We start from the raw sequence: 17,865 nt of genomic DNA, 5'->3' as shown, positions 1-17,865 counted from the left end.
AGGTTCAAAACCCCAATTTACTCGGCAAGGCAGCCAATGCCCTACTACAGTCCATATATTTTATTCATTGACTCTGAGAATGGCTTCCCCATTCAGCTATGAGAATGCACTTTCTAATCACTACTTCCAACACCTTGCATTACTTCCTGGATTGTGGTAGGAAAAATGCAAATTCATCCCTTATCACTTTCCTGAATTTTTACTGGTCACAATGGAGGCCAGCAAAATGGAGGAGTTTACAACCCTTAAAAAAAAGCCAGTGTTTGAAAAAAAAAAAAAAAAAAAGGCAGATGCCACATTACCATTTTCAAACTCTACCCTATCACAGTTTCTCTAGATGAGAGATTATTTTCCATCTCAATATATTGCCATCCAAGATCACAGTACTGAACATTAAGAGCAAAAATTACTTACATTATCAGGTTGTATTTCAATAGAGATGTTGCACAGTGTTTGACCTGCCAAACAGGTGGTGGATCCTAGCACAGACACAAGTTCCTTCTCCAAGTTTATGCCATCCTTAAGAAGGACAACTGAAGTTTCATTAAAGGTCACACGCCAAAATATCTTCACATCTTCAAAAGCCCTACAAGCAAATCAAAACAATATACATATTACTGCAGGAAACAGCTCTTTCTTTAGGAAAGATACACACTAGAGTCGCATCTGTTTTCATTAATATTCAAAACTTATCACTAGGGAAGAAACTGATTTCAGAAGAAAATTTCTTTCTTTTGATTTAAATTACTTCCTCTAAAACCTTACTGGGTTACAAAAAATGTAACACAGCGATAAAAATCAAGCAATTTGGGGCACCCAGACCAATTGGCTTTTCAACTTTTGTTTCAAAAAATATGAGATCAGCAAAATAAGAGTCACTGCAGCCTGAAAGTGAGGTGTGTGCCCAAGAGCTTTCCTTTATATAAAGGGAAACATTTACTTGGAAAGCCATACTTCCCTGTAAGTTTGAAATTAACTTAGAGTACTTGAGTATAATTTTTCAGAATACATATAAAGATGCAAAGTACACACATGTTAATTAGGAAAAGCAAATTATCTACATGAAAGACACAAACATAATGCTGACACTTAGTAAACAAGATTTTGCATTTACCCGCACCTTTAGAGAAGTAAACACTTAGCATTAAGTAACAGGAAAGTTACTCTCACGTTTCCTGCACCATGGTATAAGCTGGAAAATAATTGTTTTTCCTGTTTCTGTTTAGCAAAAGCACAGTGACAAACCTATCCACATTTACAACTTAAGTATGCCAAATTCTAGGTAATTTTTAAAGCAGTTGAAATGTGCAATTTATTATAAAATTATATGATGAACGTTTTCCACTAACAGTTGTGTTGATTCAACATAGCACATTACAGCACAAGGGGACAGCACTTTTATTGGTTTTTGCCAGCACCTGTTTGGTTGCCTTGTGACAATCAGCTGCACCTCTCTGTTTTGTGAGTCTTCATCAAGAACAAGTCCACTTTGCACTTCTGGAATGAACCCCAAAATGCCATTCTGCAGATCGTTTCCTATACAGGAAATAGTCCATGAAAGTAATTCGCAAGAAAACTAAGTTGGGACTAAACTGTATTCTTTTTCATGTAGAAAACTGCTTTAAAAAGAGGAAAGTTATCTGAAGCATGTTGCAAAATACCAGCAGGGAACATTTCCAAAGAATAGGAAAAAAAAAACCTCTTAACAATGCAGCTCTTCATTTGCTCTCCATATTAATCTAGAACATTAATGTTGGTACAACTTTAAATTTTAACTGGTAAAATAAATAATCCTGAGAATTCTGGCAGCACCTATGTAAATAACCCTGCGCCTTCCACAAGATTCAGCAAAATGACTGAATTTTGTGTCCCTTGATTTCAGGATTTTCATTTTCCCAGAGCAGTAGTTCAGGTTTTCTCCTGCATCCTTAATTCAGTGGACAAAACTAGGGAGCTGGAAATACTGCACTGCTTGCACAAGAACATAAATAGCAAGGGAGTATTAATAATAAAACAAAAGCTATCACAAATAAAATAATAAAACAGGACTCATTAAGGAACACTAATGCCTTCATAGTCTCCCATTAAATTCCAATTTTTCCGTATAGCTTATGCCAGCTTACCTGTACATTTGGGAGGAGAATCTAGCTCAGACTCTGTGCATGTTTAAATGTCAATATATATACACAGAAAAAACAACCTGCATGTTTGCTTCTGTGCATGGACAAATATTTAACCTGAAATATCTTTCTAACTATATGTTTAAACCAGATGCATGCTTTGCCCTTCTCCTTTGCCAGTGCTGTCTCCGGATCTTATTTTCTGTATTCATTTTACCTGAAGCACAAATCCATGTTAATATACATTTTAACACACTCCTATGGGATTTGTACAAGTTCAAATTCCAGCCTGCACTGACACATGCAACTCTTCAGCTAAACTGCATCTGCTGGCACTGGGTTATTTGCATGCTGAACTCTAATGACTGTGCCTATCAATGGAACGTACAATTTAAACTGTTTGTTCTTGCATATGTAATTCCAGTTGTTGCATACACTCAGCCAAGATCAGAATATGATTCTTAAAATCTATTCTGAATTGCTCAAAGTGCCTGCTTATACACAATGTCCAGCCAGACCTCTCATATGAGTTGCTTTATTTAAAACAAACAACAGTTTCTGAGAGAGCTGGGCCTGTTCAGCCTGGAGAAGAGAAGGCTGAGAGGGGACCTGATCAGTGTCTATAAGTACCTCAAGGGTGGCAGTGAGGAGGATGGTGCTGGCCTCTTTTCACTGGTGGCCACCGATAGAACTAGAGGTAATGGCCACAAACTGAAGCACCAAAAGTTCCACAGGAACTTAAGGAAAAAATTCTTAACAGTGAGGGTGACAGAGCACTGGAACAGGCTGCCCAGAGAGGTTGTGGAGTCTCCTTCTCTGGAGATGTTCAAAACCCGCTTGGACGCAGTCCTGTGCCACGTGCTCTAGGTGACCCTGCGTGTGCAGGGGGGTTGGGCTAGATGATCTCTAGAGGTCCCTTCCAACCCTGAGCATTCTATGGTTCTATGAAAGCCCCGAACCTACTGGAGTGTTCTTACTCCCAACTTGTTTAAAAAACTTCACATTATCTTCAAACATAATTCTTAACAGAAAATGGAAAAATCTGATCAACATTCACAAGTTAAGGGAAACACAATTCCTTTACACATGAAGGAATACAGTTCAAGATTAGCCTTTCTCTTCATCAAGTAAAACAGGACAAGAGTGGATGTGCGTAGCATGCACAGAGGGAGTACAAACAAAGTGTACTTTGAAATACCTTGCTAAGTGAAGTATGGTGGGGTTTGCTGCAGAAGCATTAGCCAAGATACCAGATTTGAGAATCAAATACCCTGGCCATTGTGCATAAGAAATCTCAATATTTACATGAAAAATGCAAATAAAATTAGAGTTGTTTACTATCAGTTTATTCAGACTTAACTATTAGTTTTTTGGTGAGAGAGAGAGAGAGAGAGAAAAAAAAAAGCTACCTGCAATAACTACTGTTGCAAAAGAAGCAAATCCATAATCATCCTTTCCTTCCACAATCTGAGCTCCACATTCAGGATCTGAGAGGAAAACATAAAACAATTCCTGTCCTTCAGGCTCATCATCATCCAAAATTTTGATGGACACTTTCCCTTCTCTTTCTCCATCCAGCAAAGTCAGAGAAACTGACTGTTCCTCAAAATCTTCTCCTTCCATTGCCCATGTAAAGTCTGATTTTCCATAAGCATTTTCAAAAGGATACAAATCTATCCCACTCTGTGCACTTATTCCACCAAAGGTTTTAACTGTTACTGAAATATCACCAGCAAAACCTTGGGTCCTTTTAACATGAAGTATTGCCATGTTGGGGGTACTGTTTTTTGCATCTTCTTCAATATAAACAAACTCTGGCCCCAAACTGAGTATTCCATGAACAATATCATTTGCCAGGATATTAATTGTTGCAACACTGAAAGCTGGATTCAGACGCGGACTCCAGTTAGGATTCAATGGCTGGACACCCAAAGCTTCCGCAGCAGTCAAATTAACAAAAAATAATTCCTCCATTTCAGAAACAGTGTCATCAATTATAGATATTTCTATTAGAGCATCTGTCTGAAATTGTGCAAACATAAGTTCTCCATTATAGATGGGTCTAAAGTCTTCTAGTGGTTTGGCACTTCCTGGAATAGTCTGATATGTCAACTTAGTGAAATTACTTTGAAAACCGAACAGTTTTTGGACATGTAGTGTGACTGTCTGAACATCTTCTTCAACTGAAACATATCTCGAGTTAGATGCAAACTGGAAGATCCCAAATGGCTCAATTTCAGCTATTGTAAATCCTCTCCTGAAAGAGAACATATAAGTTGAGTGAGGAAACAACCAAAAAGAATAATTTCCTATGAGCAATCAATGATAATTCCAGTGAATAATCAAGATAGCTGTGAGAAAAAGGATGAAAAAAAAATTAGAATTTGGGTGATAAAAGGGAAGAGAAAGCAACAGTATGAGAGAAGATATAAGGAAGTTCCCTAAAAAGCACTTTTTGAATAATCAAGCCAAATAGCCCTCCACAGGCTGAACTCACTCTAAATCAATATCAGGGACAGTAAAGGTTAAATAAAACAAGGTATTTCTCAGAAAATGGAGGAGAAATGTACAATGTCTTACTATCCTGATCACAAAGCAAAGAGATGAATTTTAATGCATCCATTCTGAATAACATAGGTTTAACCACAGAACAACTTTCTACACAGAGAGAAAACTGCTGCCCAGAAGGATGTTACCAGAGCTAGTTTTAGTTAAGAAGCTAAAGAATTAAGGCATGTTATTTTAAGACTTACAATGGTATTCCAATGCACTGCCTCCTTAAAATATTTCTGATTATCATTTTTTTCCAGATTTCAGGAAAAAAAAGATAATCCCTATGCCCTATCTCCATCTTATGGGAAAAACAAGCACAAAGATGAAGACTATGTTAATCTGCGTGAAAAAGAGCTTCTGTTAAACCGTGGGTCTTCTGCTCCTCTCGAACTGACCCAGTATCCAATGCCAGAGGCTACCAAGCAGCATTGCTATTACACTGTTGGATTTTGGTTAATAAACTGGACCCTTTCCATCCTCTGAGGATCTCACAAAACCTTCAGAGTAATTGTCGTGTTTGCTTCCTGTGGAATCTAAGTTTTCTAGGAAACTTCGGCAGCATAGATTCAAGGTGGAAGCAAGTATAAGAAAGAATTTATTATTAATAATTTTATAGGACACCAGCCTGAAGAACTTAGAAGCCTAGAAGAAAAGGGCAGGCAGCATAGTTTAGGTACAAGTTTATACATTAGAACTAGACTGGCATCTCTGAAGGAAGTAAAACGGTGCAGTCAATACCTTTCTTGTTACACTGTTATTCTTAAGTCCATTCTTTTTATAATACAAGTTTTAGACAGCAATGAGTAAGGAACAATGAAAAGAATTTAAAGAATAGAACACCTGAAAAATGAAATAACTGAGATCTGAGCATTGCTCATTTCAATTTATTTATTTAAAATAGTGTTTGTTACTAAAGATCATCTAATTATGATACTTTAGGGATATTAATAAGAACTGTTAGAGGACAAGTAATAAAAAATGTCATGAGAAGATACTCTGATCTAGACCTTTTTCACTTTTATTATTTCACTATCTAGCTAATACTGTCGATCTGGCTTCATTTCCTTAACTGCCTCTATCACTGCCACCATGCCTATTATACCTTGGATCTAATCAGTATAAAATAGACTTGACTTTGAGAAAAGACATAGTTCTGATCTGCAGATCTTGTTTCCACCTGAGATAAGATTCACAAATTTATCAAAGAGATTACATATTCATACCTTTATGTAATTTAATAGAGATTTGTAGAGGTGTACGCCTGTACCCAGATCACAATTCTTGCAGCATGTGTGCAACCAAATATTCTAACATTCTTACCTCAAGCGAGCCCCACCAGGCACATTGCTGTGCACTGCTGTTAAACAGATGGCAAATGACTCGTGTTTATTTAGGCTTGGAGTAGCCTGAAATGAAATGACTTTGCTCTGTTCACCAGAAGAAAATACAGCACTACCTGAATTAAGACAGAGAGACAAGAGAGAGACAGTACAACTCAAATTCACTGAATAGAAATCATCTTTGCATCCAGGAACAGGATGAGATAGGGACTTTAATCACAATGCCATTCCATTCAGGAAGGGGAAATCTGCACAACAGAAGTCTATTGTCTCTTCTTTATAAAGCTGTTCTTTAGGGATATGATATTGTCTTTGGCTCACAGACATATAGTTATGTAGCACAATTCTTCCAGACTAAATAAATACATCAATCACAGAAAAAATATAGCAGACCACATGCTTTCATTCAAAAGATGCTTCATTAAGCGAGCAAACATGCATAGGTACAAACAATTAAAATGAGGTTTCATCACCTTGAGATTGTGTAGCTCTTTCCGCATACTCACCAAATGAGGGAGTAATATTGCCTAGATGAACGAAGTCAGTGATTATGTCTGGTGGATATCCAGAAGCCCAGTCAACTGTCACAGAACCATAAACTCCTTCTCTGGTTATCACAGCCTGGCCTGTTCCTGTTACAATGTTTGTAAGTTGTAAAATAACAGATTCAAAGCCAACCTATGGAAACATAATAAATTTTGCTGCATTCAGATGAGGCAAGAACGGACAACATACGGGCAAGCATACTTAAGCAAATAAAATAACTATGTATGCATCCACAATTCTTTCACAGCCTTTAACAACATTTATAAAGATGAGATTTTTGAGAACTATATCTCCTGGAAAAGAAACTCTCATAACTCAGATTTTTGTATTCATGGGCAACAGCTGCAGGGCTATCTCTCGTTGTACATACTACTGTGTACATGCTATTACTCCTTGGACTGCCCTATCTAAAGACGTAACATTGCCCAGAATCAATCATTTTCCTTAAAGTCTTAGAGAGTTCATTTATTGGAAACAGAAGTTTTATACTATTTACTCTGGGATTTTTGAAAGTATGAATGACAGAGGAAGGCATCTTTAAACTCACAAATTTATTTTAAAATGAGCATCTTGTCAATTGACAGTGATTATGGAAATTGTTCAACCCCCTAAAGCGGGTATCACTTGAAATGAAGTGTTGTGTATCTCCCTCCTGTGGTAAAAATGTTGCATTGCAGCCAGTTTACTCACTTGTGAATTGGCAGCTTCTTCAGGGACAAGCAGAATAGCCGATCTTGCATTTTCTAAAATTTTAGGCAGATCCTTGGCACTTCCCCTTGCCAGGCTTACACTTATCAGTTCTAGAGTAAAATTCAATCCCAGTAGAAGAAATGCCTTTGAAAGAATTTAAATAAAGAGGTAGAAATTTAATTCTACCCAAAACACCATATCCACCAAAAAGGATTATGCAACAGAATCATGTGCAATTCCAGGGTTTCTTTTTTCCTCTATAAAAAAACCAATCTTTTCAAGGCAAATAATTTATTGACAATCTTTCTCAAAATAGCTACAGATTAAACATTAATGTCGTGAAGCAGTTTATTGGAAATGCTTGTAAGGTAATTAATTATTGTCATTTTTTTGAGCTACATGTAACAAAGCTGTATCTAACAAAGTGGGTCTCAGTACACTTTTAATCTTTATGTTTTACTGAAGTGTAGATGCAAGACTTTAAAAAATTAATAAATCATTAGTACAGAAAACTGAAGGTAAATGTATCTGCTGCTTCATGAGTCTCACAGACCGCTGCTGGCAATTCAAAAGGCGAACTTGAAACAAAAATGGATGCATATGATTAAAAAAACAGAAACGATAACAACATTAAGTATTGATGGGACAAACTGAACTCTTTTCTGCATCTTAACAATATGTACTATTGAGAGTTTAATATCTTATTTCAACACTTTTGTATTATGGTGAAAGAAATGTAAACAATAGCTATCGAAGGAGCTGAAAGGATATTACAGACCTGGCTGGTTATTGGCACTCTTTTCACTTCAAATCTGGCACCGTCTTTTACTGCTAGGTATCCCACTATTTCCTCTGGTGCAATTAATTTCTCTTCGTAATGAGACAAGATCTGGTACTCAACAATCACTTCTCCAAATGTTCCAGCATGCCGAGTTACATTAATCTGAATGTACCGACTAAGACCTCTCTCTACTAATACTGCCTGCTGATCTGAGTACAAGGCAAACACCCCATAGGGATCATCATTTGCAAAAACGCTGAATTTTAAAATTCTTTTCTCTTGGTCTAGATCTGCTCCTCCTTCCACTGAAATCAGCTGTACCACATAGTTTTCATCCAGCTCTGGAACATCATCAGGTAGCAGATAGATAATTATCTCGGCCGTGCTCTGTTGGTCAGCCATGACAACAGACCCCTCTTTCTGAAGGAAGTCACCTGAGATGTCAGAATCACTATGTATTTCCCAGTAAACCTGAAATAAGTGAAAAACAAAACAAAACCAAATCACCATGGAGTCAGAAACTTTCACATTGAGGATTCAGTATAGATAGCATAAGGAACATCAGTTTTAAGTAGGTAAAATAGAAATTGTTTAGCTACATATAGGAAGATACTCATAGAATATCTTACCAAAAGGAGAATGTGCTGCTCCTCTACCAACAGCACACGCTTCTTTAAGATCTCTTAAAAATTATATAGAATCTCTGAACCATTAAAAAAAAACTTCTATTTGTATACACTCTTTGCTGCTTTTCCTTTCTCCAAGATTCCTCAGCCCAGAGAGGGGCCAAGCAGCAGATATTTTTATTAACTGAAATTAAAGAATGAAAAAATAAATCCTAAATAAAATGCTAACTTCTAAACAACTTCAGGTAAAATTAAATGTCTGTCATGGCTCAAAATTTATTCGAGTTCTTACCACAAAGAAAGGAAAGGGCTGGGAAAGAGTAATTCATGTTCATCTCAAAGACGGCTTACAGTCAAAGCATTGTCCATTCTCCCATCAAAATGGGAGAAGAGAGAGAGGGAAGGAGAGGAAGGAAGAGCAGCACTGCAGTACGTATAGTTTCATGATTTTCTTTTTTCCTGACTAATGAAGAGAGAGAGTCTGACTTTCTCAACCACAGTACTAAGGCTGAAGTTGTTGCTAAAATCAGCCTAAAAGGCGGTATTTCAAAATGAAACAAAAAATAAGCAGCCAAAAGGCATGGAAACAGTAATTCCCCTTGTCCTCCCTATGTTCATCCTGAGGACAATTTCCGATATTACTCTTTATAAAGAAACCAAACAAGAGCATGAATACCGTTATGCTTCCCAGAGTGCCTTGAATTCGCCTGACATACAGTACAATCCTCTGTGGCCCTTCTGCTGCTGAGGGTTCTGTAAAGTTTCTCTCAGGTAATGATTCAGGAGCAAACTGTACAATACCATTAGGATCACCAAACTTCTGTATCTATAAAGAAGCAAACAACAACAACAACAAAAATAAAAATATAGAATGAGATTTTCATTGCTAGGTGCAAGACATATTTTCTTAAGTCTTTTTATTGAGTTTTCTCCTCAAAAATATACAAGAGTACAGTAGCAATTAGAACAGAGACTGTATGAAGGAAAAGCAAACAGTAGGTAGAACCACCAAGGTCTCAAAAAGGAGTGATATGAAGCACTTGCACACGCACACACACACACACACAGCAAGCCCATGGACTAAATCTGTGGATGACTTGCCTTTTTGTGAGAAGATTCTAGAGCATAGATGAAGAAGGATGAGTGGGTTATAAATCAAACGTATCAATAATATGATGCTATCAATAAAGATACAGAGCTTAAGAGCTCAAGAGAAATGTTATTTGGAAATAAATGTAGGCAATGACAATGATTCTGACTACTCAGCTTTAAACAACTCGCAAACTTTAAACAATCCAGACACATTTAAAAAGGATTTTGAAAGTATTTGGAAAACACATGCTGGGGAAATAGATTCTAAAAGCAGAGAAAGCATGAATGTCCTCTTTTCATTTTTTTCAGTGCTGGACAAGAAAGAAAAGAACAGGGTTCTATTTACAATGTATTGTGTAAGCACCCTTATTAAAGGATATTAATAGAGGAAATGTTCAGGTAACTTTGGATGGTGTATAGAAATTTTTCTAACATTACCAATTTGCAAACAGCCTCTGGGATAGAGCTTGTGCACACGTATCTATGTGAAATACTAGCTGCAGCAACAAGAATTCATGATAAATTGACTTAAAAATGAGTGTTCCTTTGAAAGAAATTCTCTGAAATATCTAGACACCCAATAATAACCAACATATCTCCTATTTATCAAGGCAGTATTTATAGATTCATATGCTAAGGAGTCTGTGAAAACAGCACCCAATTCCTATTCATAGGAAAGATGTGAGGTTTTTTGCTGCTTTTTTCATATGTTCTTACTAGCATTTCCTTTGTTTCAATACCTCTCAAGCAAGTAATTCTCAACAGCTCCCTCTGGTTTCTCCCACATATTTCTGCAATTCCCCCCTCTTCGTATATCTTACTCTGTTATAGCCAGATTTTCTCATTTTTATATATCGGCTGGAGAAGAATATGGCAAAGAAAGGATGAAGGAACAAGAACCCAAATTCATTCCCTCTCTGAAGAGAACCATGAACATGTGTAAGAAGGAAGGCCAAGTCAGGGCTTCCATACCATTTTTAAAGAAAGATTCTTAGTGTTTATTTTTCATAACTGAAGCTATAACAACACTCTTGAAAAGAGTACACAGAAATAGAAAGCCAAATTATTAACTATGCAGTCACATTCATGCTTAACTGCTTTACAGAATAATTATCAACAGAGATGTGGGAAGAAGGAGAAAGGAATGAAACAATGACTTACTATTAGTGTAATGTTGGTTGCCTTCGAATCTATTTCTGTTTCACCTTTCACAAGGTGCAGTCTAATAATGAAGATTTCCTGAACTTCAACTTCTTCGTGGGGATAGATTTGCAGATTAATAGCTCTCAGACCTCCTTCTCCTTCTCTAAAATAGAATGATCCATTCACAGGGTCACCAATGTCACTATTCAGGGGAGATAAAACCTCTTCTGCATTGGGTCCTAAAATGTCCCAATTAATCTGTGGAAGATATTGTTTTCAAATTTAGAGTAACAATATATAAAAATAGTCTCCCAGAGGGAGAAATTATAAGGTAGCACAAGTGACATAAAATGCTGTTAGTCTTATATCAGATACAAGCGTTTACGTTAAGGTGACTAATGACGTTTGAATTTGTGTTGTTAAGACAGAATGTTCATAATGAATTGCATGTGGGAAATTTTGTAATCTTCTGGAAAAATAAATATGACAAATTGCAGAAGTAAACTGTGAAGAGTTAGCCAATTTACAAAATAATTATAAATTCTTAACATTAATAAACAGAAAAAAAAACATTTTAATTGTAAAGGGAAACACACAGGCCAGTTTCAATTTTGCGGCCTTCCAAAATTTCTTTTGCAAGGCTCCCCAAATCAGTATTCATGATCAAAATCATGCCTGCAAAGTGCTGTGTAAAGACAGAAAAATACAGATATGTTCTGAATAACCTGAAATAAAAGACCTTAATTCCTCAAATAATCGCTCATGTATTTTAGCCCAATTAAAAACTAGAATATTTCAAAAAAAATCCCACATATCAGATTTGCTTTTAAGAGGGTCAAGTTAAGTATTTTAAAATGATTTTGAACAATTTTATCTAATGACCTCTAGAAACAAAGCAAAAGAGCTGATGGTCTTTACTGCCAATTCTCTACTACTTTCCCAAGCCTGAAAGGCCTATGCTTTAAGCAAGGTGCTTATATCTATACCTTCCTCTACCAGCAGCTGTATAGCAGGCAGAAAAATCTATAAAATACATAGCAGAAAATTTATTGAAAAACTTCTAACCAACTTTAGAATTCATCTGAACTGAACGAAACTACTGGTGTGCTTCAAATTAATATGCATATGTATTTCAATAGTTTAAAACAAAGCACATGAAACCATAATACATGACAGGAAGAAAGCAGGGGCAGATAGAGAAAATAAAGGCAACAGTATTTGCTGTTATATTGCCACAATATGGAAAGATGCTTAAGAAAAACCCGCAATTATCCTTTTAGAAATAAATCACAAAAGTTTTTGAAGGCTAATGCTTTCTGAACTAGGAAAGCATTCAAAATCTTCTATAGTCAAGACCTACTTGTACATCTCCCAGCAATCTTCCAGTTCTTTCCAGCACCAGGGATATTGCCATGGGTGTATCAGGGTTTGGAAGAACAATTCGGCTGTGGTTGACAAATCGGACAACACCATGTGGGGAATCACTTTTAGCAATCGTCACCTGGCTCACCAGGTGGAGCCCAAGGACTGCTCCACCAGTGGCTCCTGTCAGCTGGATTTCAAATTGCTCAGCAAATTCACTGCACCAAAAAAAGCACGGAGATTTTTAGAATTAAAAAGGAATATATATATATATATAAATTAATTGATTCTCCTCAGCCATAGTTTTAAAGGCATATTTTAAAGATAAACAGAAAATAAATCACAGATAAAGATATACAGCTATGTAAACACAGAATTGAAGGTTCCTTCTATTTGTAAGGATTGCAGTATCAGAAATTAAAATAATATTCTATATTCTGTGTTAAATAGCTCTATAAAAGGGGAGAAAACAGTTCAGTTTCTTATGACTCATGGCAATATTAGTCATACCTAATATTTCTGATAATTTGATGGGAAAAATGTCTCAATTTTGCATAGTTTTGTATAACCTATGACACCTATGAAATAATAAGAGGGTTTTTTCCTGCTAAAGCGAGACAATTTTTTAACACTGCAGTTAATGGTTTTCAATTCCAATTCTACGCAAGGTACAGATAACAGGCTAAAAGAGCATCACTCAAAAGTAAATTAGAAAGTAAATATCTGAAAAATTAATTACCTTTCTTCATCATCTATAATAGAGATATAGATAAAAGTCTGGTTCTGACCATGATGGAAAATGACAGAGTTGTTATGGATGAAATAGTCAACACCATTGGGAAGCGCAGTAATACTTCGAGAGAGAAAATCAGCCGTTACGAAGCCATAAGTTCCAAGCTTTCTCACGACAGGAATCATGATCACTCCAGCATCCTCTTCCACTGTAAAAGTAATTGAAAGCAACATATTTTATCTCAAAAATAGATTCAGAATATAATACATTGCGTAATGAACCCCACTTGTATCAATAAATCTAGGATTTTCTGAACTAACTATAAGCATAGTGCTGCTTTTGAAGAGTGGATAACCTATGTCTAGTCCTTTTAATTACAACAAGTAGATTTGTTCCTTGTAGCATAGTTACATGCACTTCATTTAGTCATGGAAGAAAAGTTGTGGTTTATACTTTTAGGTTTTCCTTTTTCTAATTCCAATTTTTCAAGTTAATGGTTAATGTATGGTTAACTTTCAAGTTAACTTTCAAGTTAATGGTTAACTTTCTAACAATCAAATCCAAAATAGGAAAATTATTTTACCCCATTATTTGCATATCTCATTTGCATCAATGCCCACTATACCTTTAAAAAGATAACATTTCAGTGTGCTGAATGATGTCATGGCAACTTTTTTACCTTCAAAATTATTTAAAAGCAAGTTTGCAAGATTAGGTAGAAGACTAATCAATATGATACTTCAACAACATTCCAGATTGGTTAATTAAATGTTTAAAAACCTATCAGACTGCCACTATTTGAAAAAAAGCTTAAGACAGCAAAAAATATGCAAGAGCTGCCTTAAGTGGATCTAAAGTAATGAAATTATTACTGTGGGACAAATTCATTTCTCTTTTTTTTTCTTCTACTGTCTTCAAGGGAAATAGCAAGGTTTCAATTTCCATTTTCTGCAATAATATAAGGTTACACTAAACTTATAATTTTTTAATGATAATGAAACACAAAGAAATATCAAAACAAAATAATAGTTAGACTTTCCTGTAGAACTTTCCTCCTAGCAATATCAAAGTAGTTCCAAAATTCTAGTTTACTCTCCAAACAATTTAAAAATTTTCCACAGAACGAACTGATATAAAAATTCTCTTCTTATCATGACACACAAAGAAAAAAATCTTTCTTCTTGCCCTCCCCACAAGTCTATTGCCCCAAGTGCATGAGTAAATAAAATACTGCACTGTGTTTTTACTATTTTTATAGTGTCTGAAAGTATGAAGAAAAAAATGCTGAAGAAGATAACTCAAAAATTTATGCCTTAGCCACAGGCCTATCCATTAAACTCCACTGAAAATAAAAGTGAACTTACCTTCCAGGATGACATATTGAGCATCAAATTCTATGACACCTTCTGCATTGTCACTTTTCGCTATGACGACTCGTACTGTGGAGATATTTCCTACCACAGGGGGTTGATCCACCTGTAGCCCATTTTCTTTTATGACAAAATCAAATCCACTTGCAAGAACATAAGAAAAAGAAAAAAAAAAGTTTTTGTGGAAATATTAAGATGCATGTATCTGTAGATTGCCACTAATATACTATTCTGACAGTAAAAACTATACACTTTTTGTCTGTTTTTCACACTAACATATATGGAAAAGTGGCAAGTAGCACCTTATTCCAAAAAAGTTCATTTTCCACTTTCTTTTTGTCTTTCTTATTTGACTTTAACGCAACTTGATAAACTCAAGGAGATCATTAATGCCATACTCTAAGCAAAGATGATAAACTGTCCATTAATAATGAGACCCTGTCCGTTAAAGAGACTGTGCTGTCAGAGAGAAAGCTTAAAATCTTGATTCATCAAAGACTTAAACTGGAGATAGCCAGCAAAAGTGGAATCCTTGCTGACATACGACACAGTTATAGAATCATAGAATGCTTAAGGTGGGAAGGGACCTCTAGAGGTCATCTAGTCCAACCCCCCTGCACACGCAGGGTCACCTGGAGCACGTGGCACAGGGCTGCGTCCAAGCGGGTTTTGAACATCTCCAGAGAAGGAGACTCCACAACCTCTCTGGGCAGCCTGTTCCAGTGCTCTGTCACCCTCACTGTCAAGAAATTTTTCCTTAAGTTCCTATGGAACTTTTGATGCTTCTGTTTCCAGCCGTTTCCTCCAGTTCTGTCAGTGGCCACCAGTGAAAGGAGGCCAGCACCATCCTCCTCACTGCCTCCCTTGAGGTACTTATAGACACTGATCAGGTCCCCTCGCAGCCTTCTCTTCTCCAGGCAGAACAGGCCCAGCTCCCTCAGTCTCTCCTCATAGGGCAGATGTTCCAGGCCCCTGATCATCCTTGTAGCCCTGCGCTGGGCTCTCTCCAGCAGCTCCACATCCCTCTTGTACTGTGGAGCCCAGAACTGGACACAATACTCCAGATGCGGCCTCACCAGGGCTGAGTAGAGGGGCAGGATCACCTCCCTCAACCTGCTGGAGACACTCTTCTTAACGCACCCCAGGATCCCATTGGCCTTCTTGGCCAACAGAGCACACTGCTGCCTCATGGTCGCTCCTCATGCACCATGACACCCAGGTCCCTCTCTGCAGAGCTGCTCTCCAGAAGGTCAGTCCCCAGCCTGTACTGGTGTCTGGGGTTATTTCTCCCCAGGTGCAGGACCTTGCACCTGTCCTTGTTCTATTTCACAAGATTTCTCACCGCCCAGTTGTCCAGTCTGTCCAGGTCCCTCTGGATGGCAGTGCAGCCCTCTGGGGTATCAGCTACTCCTCCCAGTTTGGTATCATCAGCAAACTTGCTGAGGGAGCACTCTGTGGCTTCATCCAGTTCATTGATGAATAAATTGAACAGGACTGGACTGAGGACTGACCCCTGGGGGACACCGCTAACCACAGGCCTCCAACTAGACTCTGCACCGCTGATCACCACCCTCTGAGCTCTGCCATCCAACCAATTCCTAATCTACCTCACTGTCCACTCGTCTATCCCACACTTCTGGAGCTTGCCCAGGAGGATGTTGTGAGGGATGGTGTCAAAAACCTTGGTGAAGTGGACATAGCATCCACTGCTCTCCCCTCATCTATCCAGCTGGTCATTCCATCGCAGAAGGCTATCAGGTTAGTCAAGCCCACAAGGCAAGAAGGGGGAAGGGGAGTATCACACAGACAGGGCAATCAGTACCACACAGCCAAAGTCAGATGGCATCCAGTGGGAGTATGGTAGCGGGGAAGTGAGGATAGGATGTGATTATAGAAGGTCCTCTTTCACCCCTCCTGAGAAACCTGCAGGCTCGATTACTTCCCTGAAATGCCTGTACACCAATGCACAAAGCATGGGGAATAAGTAGGACAAACTGAAGATCTGTATCATAATGACTTGTGTTTGTACATCTGTTTGGAAATGGTAACACCTTTCCTAACATAGTCTTGTTAATAAAAATGTTTAATACAACTTCTTGCAGGAGATGTTTAGGGAAATAACTACAAGGTTAGAGTTAAAAAAAAAATAAAAAAGGTACTAAGCCAAAGGAATTCAGTATAGTAACAAGTTCATATATGCCACACTTGCATTTTAATTCAAGATATACATATATACATATATACATGTATACATATACATCAGTAGAAAAATGCAGTGTTTCATGAAAACACAGACTTTATATTTCATTTGTGCACAGGAAGTGAACAGCCATTCCTGACATCATGCTTCTTTCCTCCATTTTTTCATGACAAATGTATGAAGCAAGATCTCCAGGAAAAAAAAAAGAAAAAGATCTCCTTGGAAAACTGGATGTTTGGTATTCCTTAAGCACACCCTGTGTACTGTTACTGAAATACATGTGCATTGTGGAAATTCTAATTCATCAATCTTTCAACAGACATTTCATTAGCCCAATAGTATTTTCAGATGTAAGAGAAAAGCGGGATGGCATACAGGTGTCCACAAATGACACCTGTACTTATGACTGCAGTCTTAAACTCCATTGTTACAGGTGTAAAAAATTCATTTAATATTTTAAAAGCTCCTCAAAATGTCAACTTATTGAGAAAAGAAATAATGTACTTTCAGAAATATATTGTGTTCTATTTTTATCAGAATATTAAGATTATATTTTTATATAATTATATTTTTGAATAAAATATTGCCAACTTTTTGCACTTTTAATACATAAAAGCATATACACATCATGAAATGTATATAATGTATAAATTTTTAGCTTAAATTTATCTTGATCAGCAAAATAAGTTTATATTAACATGTTAAAAGAAATGATCATGCCACTTCTTGATTATATCATGATCACTATTATCCCCATAGGAAAATTATTGCAGTTATTCCAGATATGTTATGTTGTTTGGCTTGTAATCAATCTTCCACTCTACTGGAAGTTTTATGTTTACCTTCCTTGGAGTTCCACTTTGATTATTGTCACTAAAAAGTCTTCAGGACCTTCAGGAAAATCATCATCATGAATTTCAATCCAAATCATTTTATTTTCCTCATCAGGTTCAAACAATATGCCCTCTACTGTGGGAGTGAAATCAATTCCCTCCTCAGCAGTCCCATTTATTATTTGTAACCACAGATGCACTTTGCCATAACATCCACCACTGCGTACAATACTGATGTTAACCTAAGGGAAAGAGGATATTGTCTTTAAAAATGACTTCATTTTTCTGTTATAGCTGCTTTTAGGAGACATTCTATAGACATCTTTTCAAGGGGTCTAACAAGTAATAGTAATTTGCTATATTAAGTACAGATTACATGCAATTTAGTAGACGGCATTCCTTTCTAGAGTATTAATAAACTCTAGAAGCCTCAAACAGCAATCCAGGAGACTGCTTATGATAAATGCTGAATAAGT

The 17,865-nt window shown here is 36.9% G+C and overlaps 1 protein-coding gene across 1 annotated transcript in view; it reads right to left on the bottom strand.

Annotated features, from left to right (window-relative positions):
* The window catches only part of ADGRV1 (adhesion G protein-coupled receptor V1), a 235,298-nt gene that overhangs the window by 140,670 nt on the left and 76,763 nt on the right, over positions 1 to 17,865 (bottom strand). The window contains exons 65-77 of the mRNA XM_088519599.1: positions 17,399 to 17,631; positions 14,351 to 14,499; positions 12,993 to 13,194; positions 12,252 to 12,471; positions 10,910 to 11,149; positions 9,333 to 9,482; positions 8,028 to 8,501; positions 7,250 to 7,393; positions 6,520 to 6,691; positions 5,994 to 6,129; positions 3,530 to 4,377; positions 1,419 to 1,536; positions 415 to 586 (exon numbers count right to left, since the gene is read on the bottom strand). Coding sequence (XP_088375725.1) covers positions 415 to 586; positions 1,419 to 1,536; positions 3,530 to 4,377; positions 5,994 to 6,129; positions 6,520 to 6,691; positions 7,250 to 7,393; positions 8,028 to 8,501; positions 9,333 to 9,482; positions 10,910 to 11,149; positions 12,252 to 12,471; positions 12,993 to 13,194; positions 14,351 to 14,499; positions 17,399 to 17,631 — 3,258 coding nt within the window. The remainder of the gene's footprint in view (positions 1 to 414; positions 587 to 1,418; positions 1,537 to 3,529; positions 4,378 to 5,993; positions 6,130 to 6,519; positions 6,692 to 7,249; positions 7,394 to 8,027; positions 8,502 to 9,332; positions 9,483 to 10,909; positions 11,150 to 12,251; positions 12,472 to 12,992; positions 13,195 to 14,350; positions 14,500 to 17,398; positions 17,632 to 17,865) is intronic.

Source organism: Tinamus guttatus, unplaced genomic scaffold, assembly GCF_059628265.1.
Source record: "Tinamus guttatus ecotype Peru unplaced genomic scaffold, ASM5962826v1 Tinamus_guttatus_pri_ptg000062l, whole genome shotgun sequence".
Lineage (NCBI taxonomy): Eukaryota > Metazoa > Chordata > Aves > Tinamiformes > Tinamidae > Tinamus > Tinamus guttatus.
This window is presented reverse-complemented; position numbering and strand designations above follow the sequence as displayed.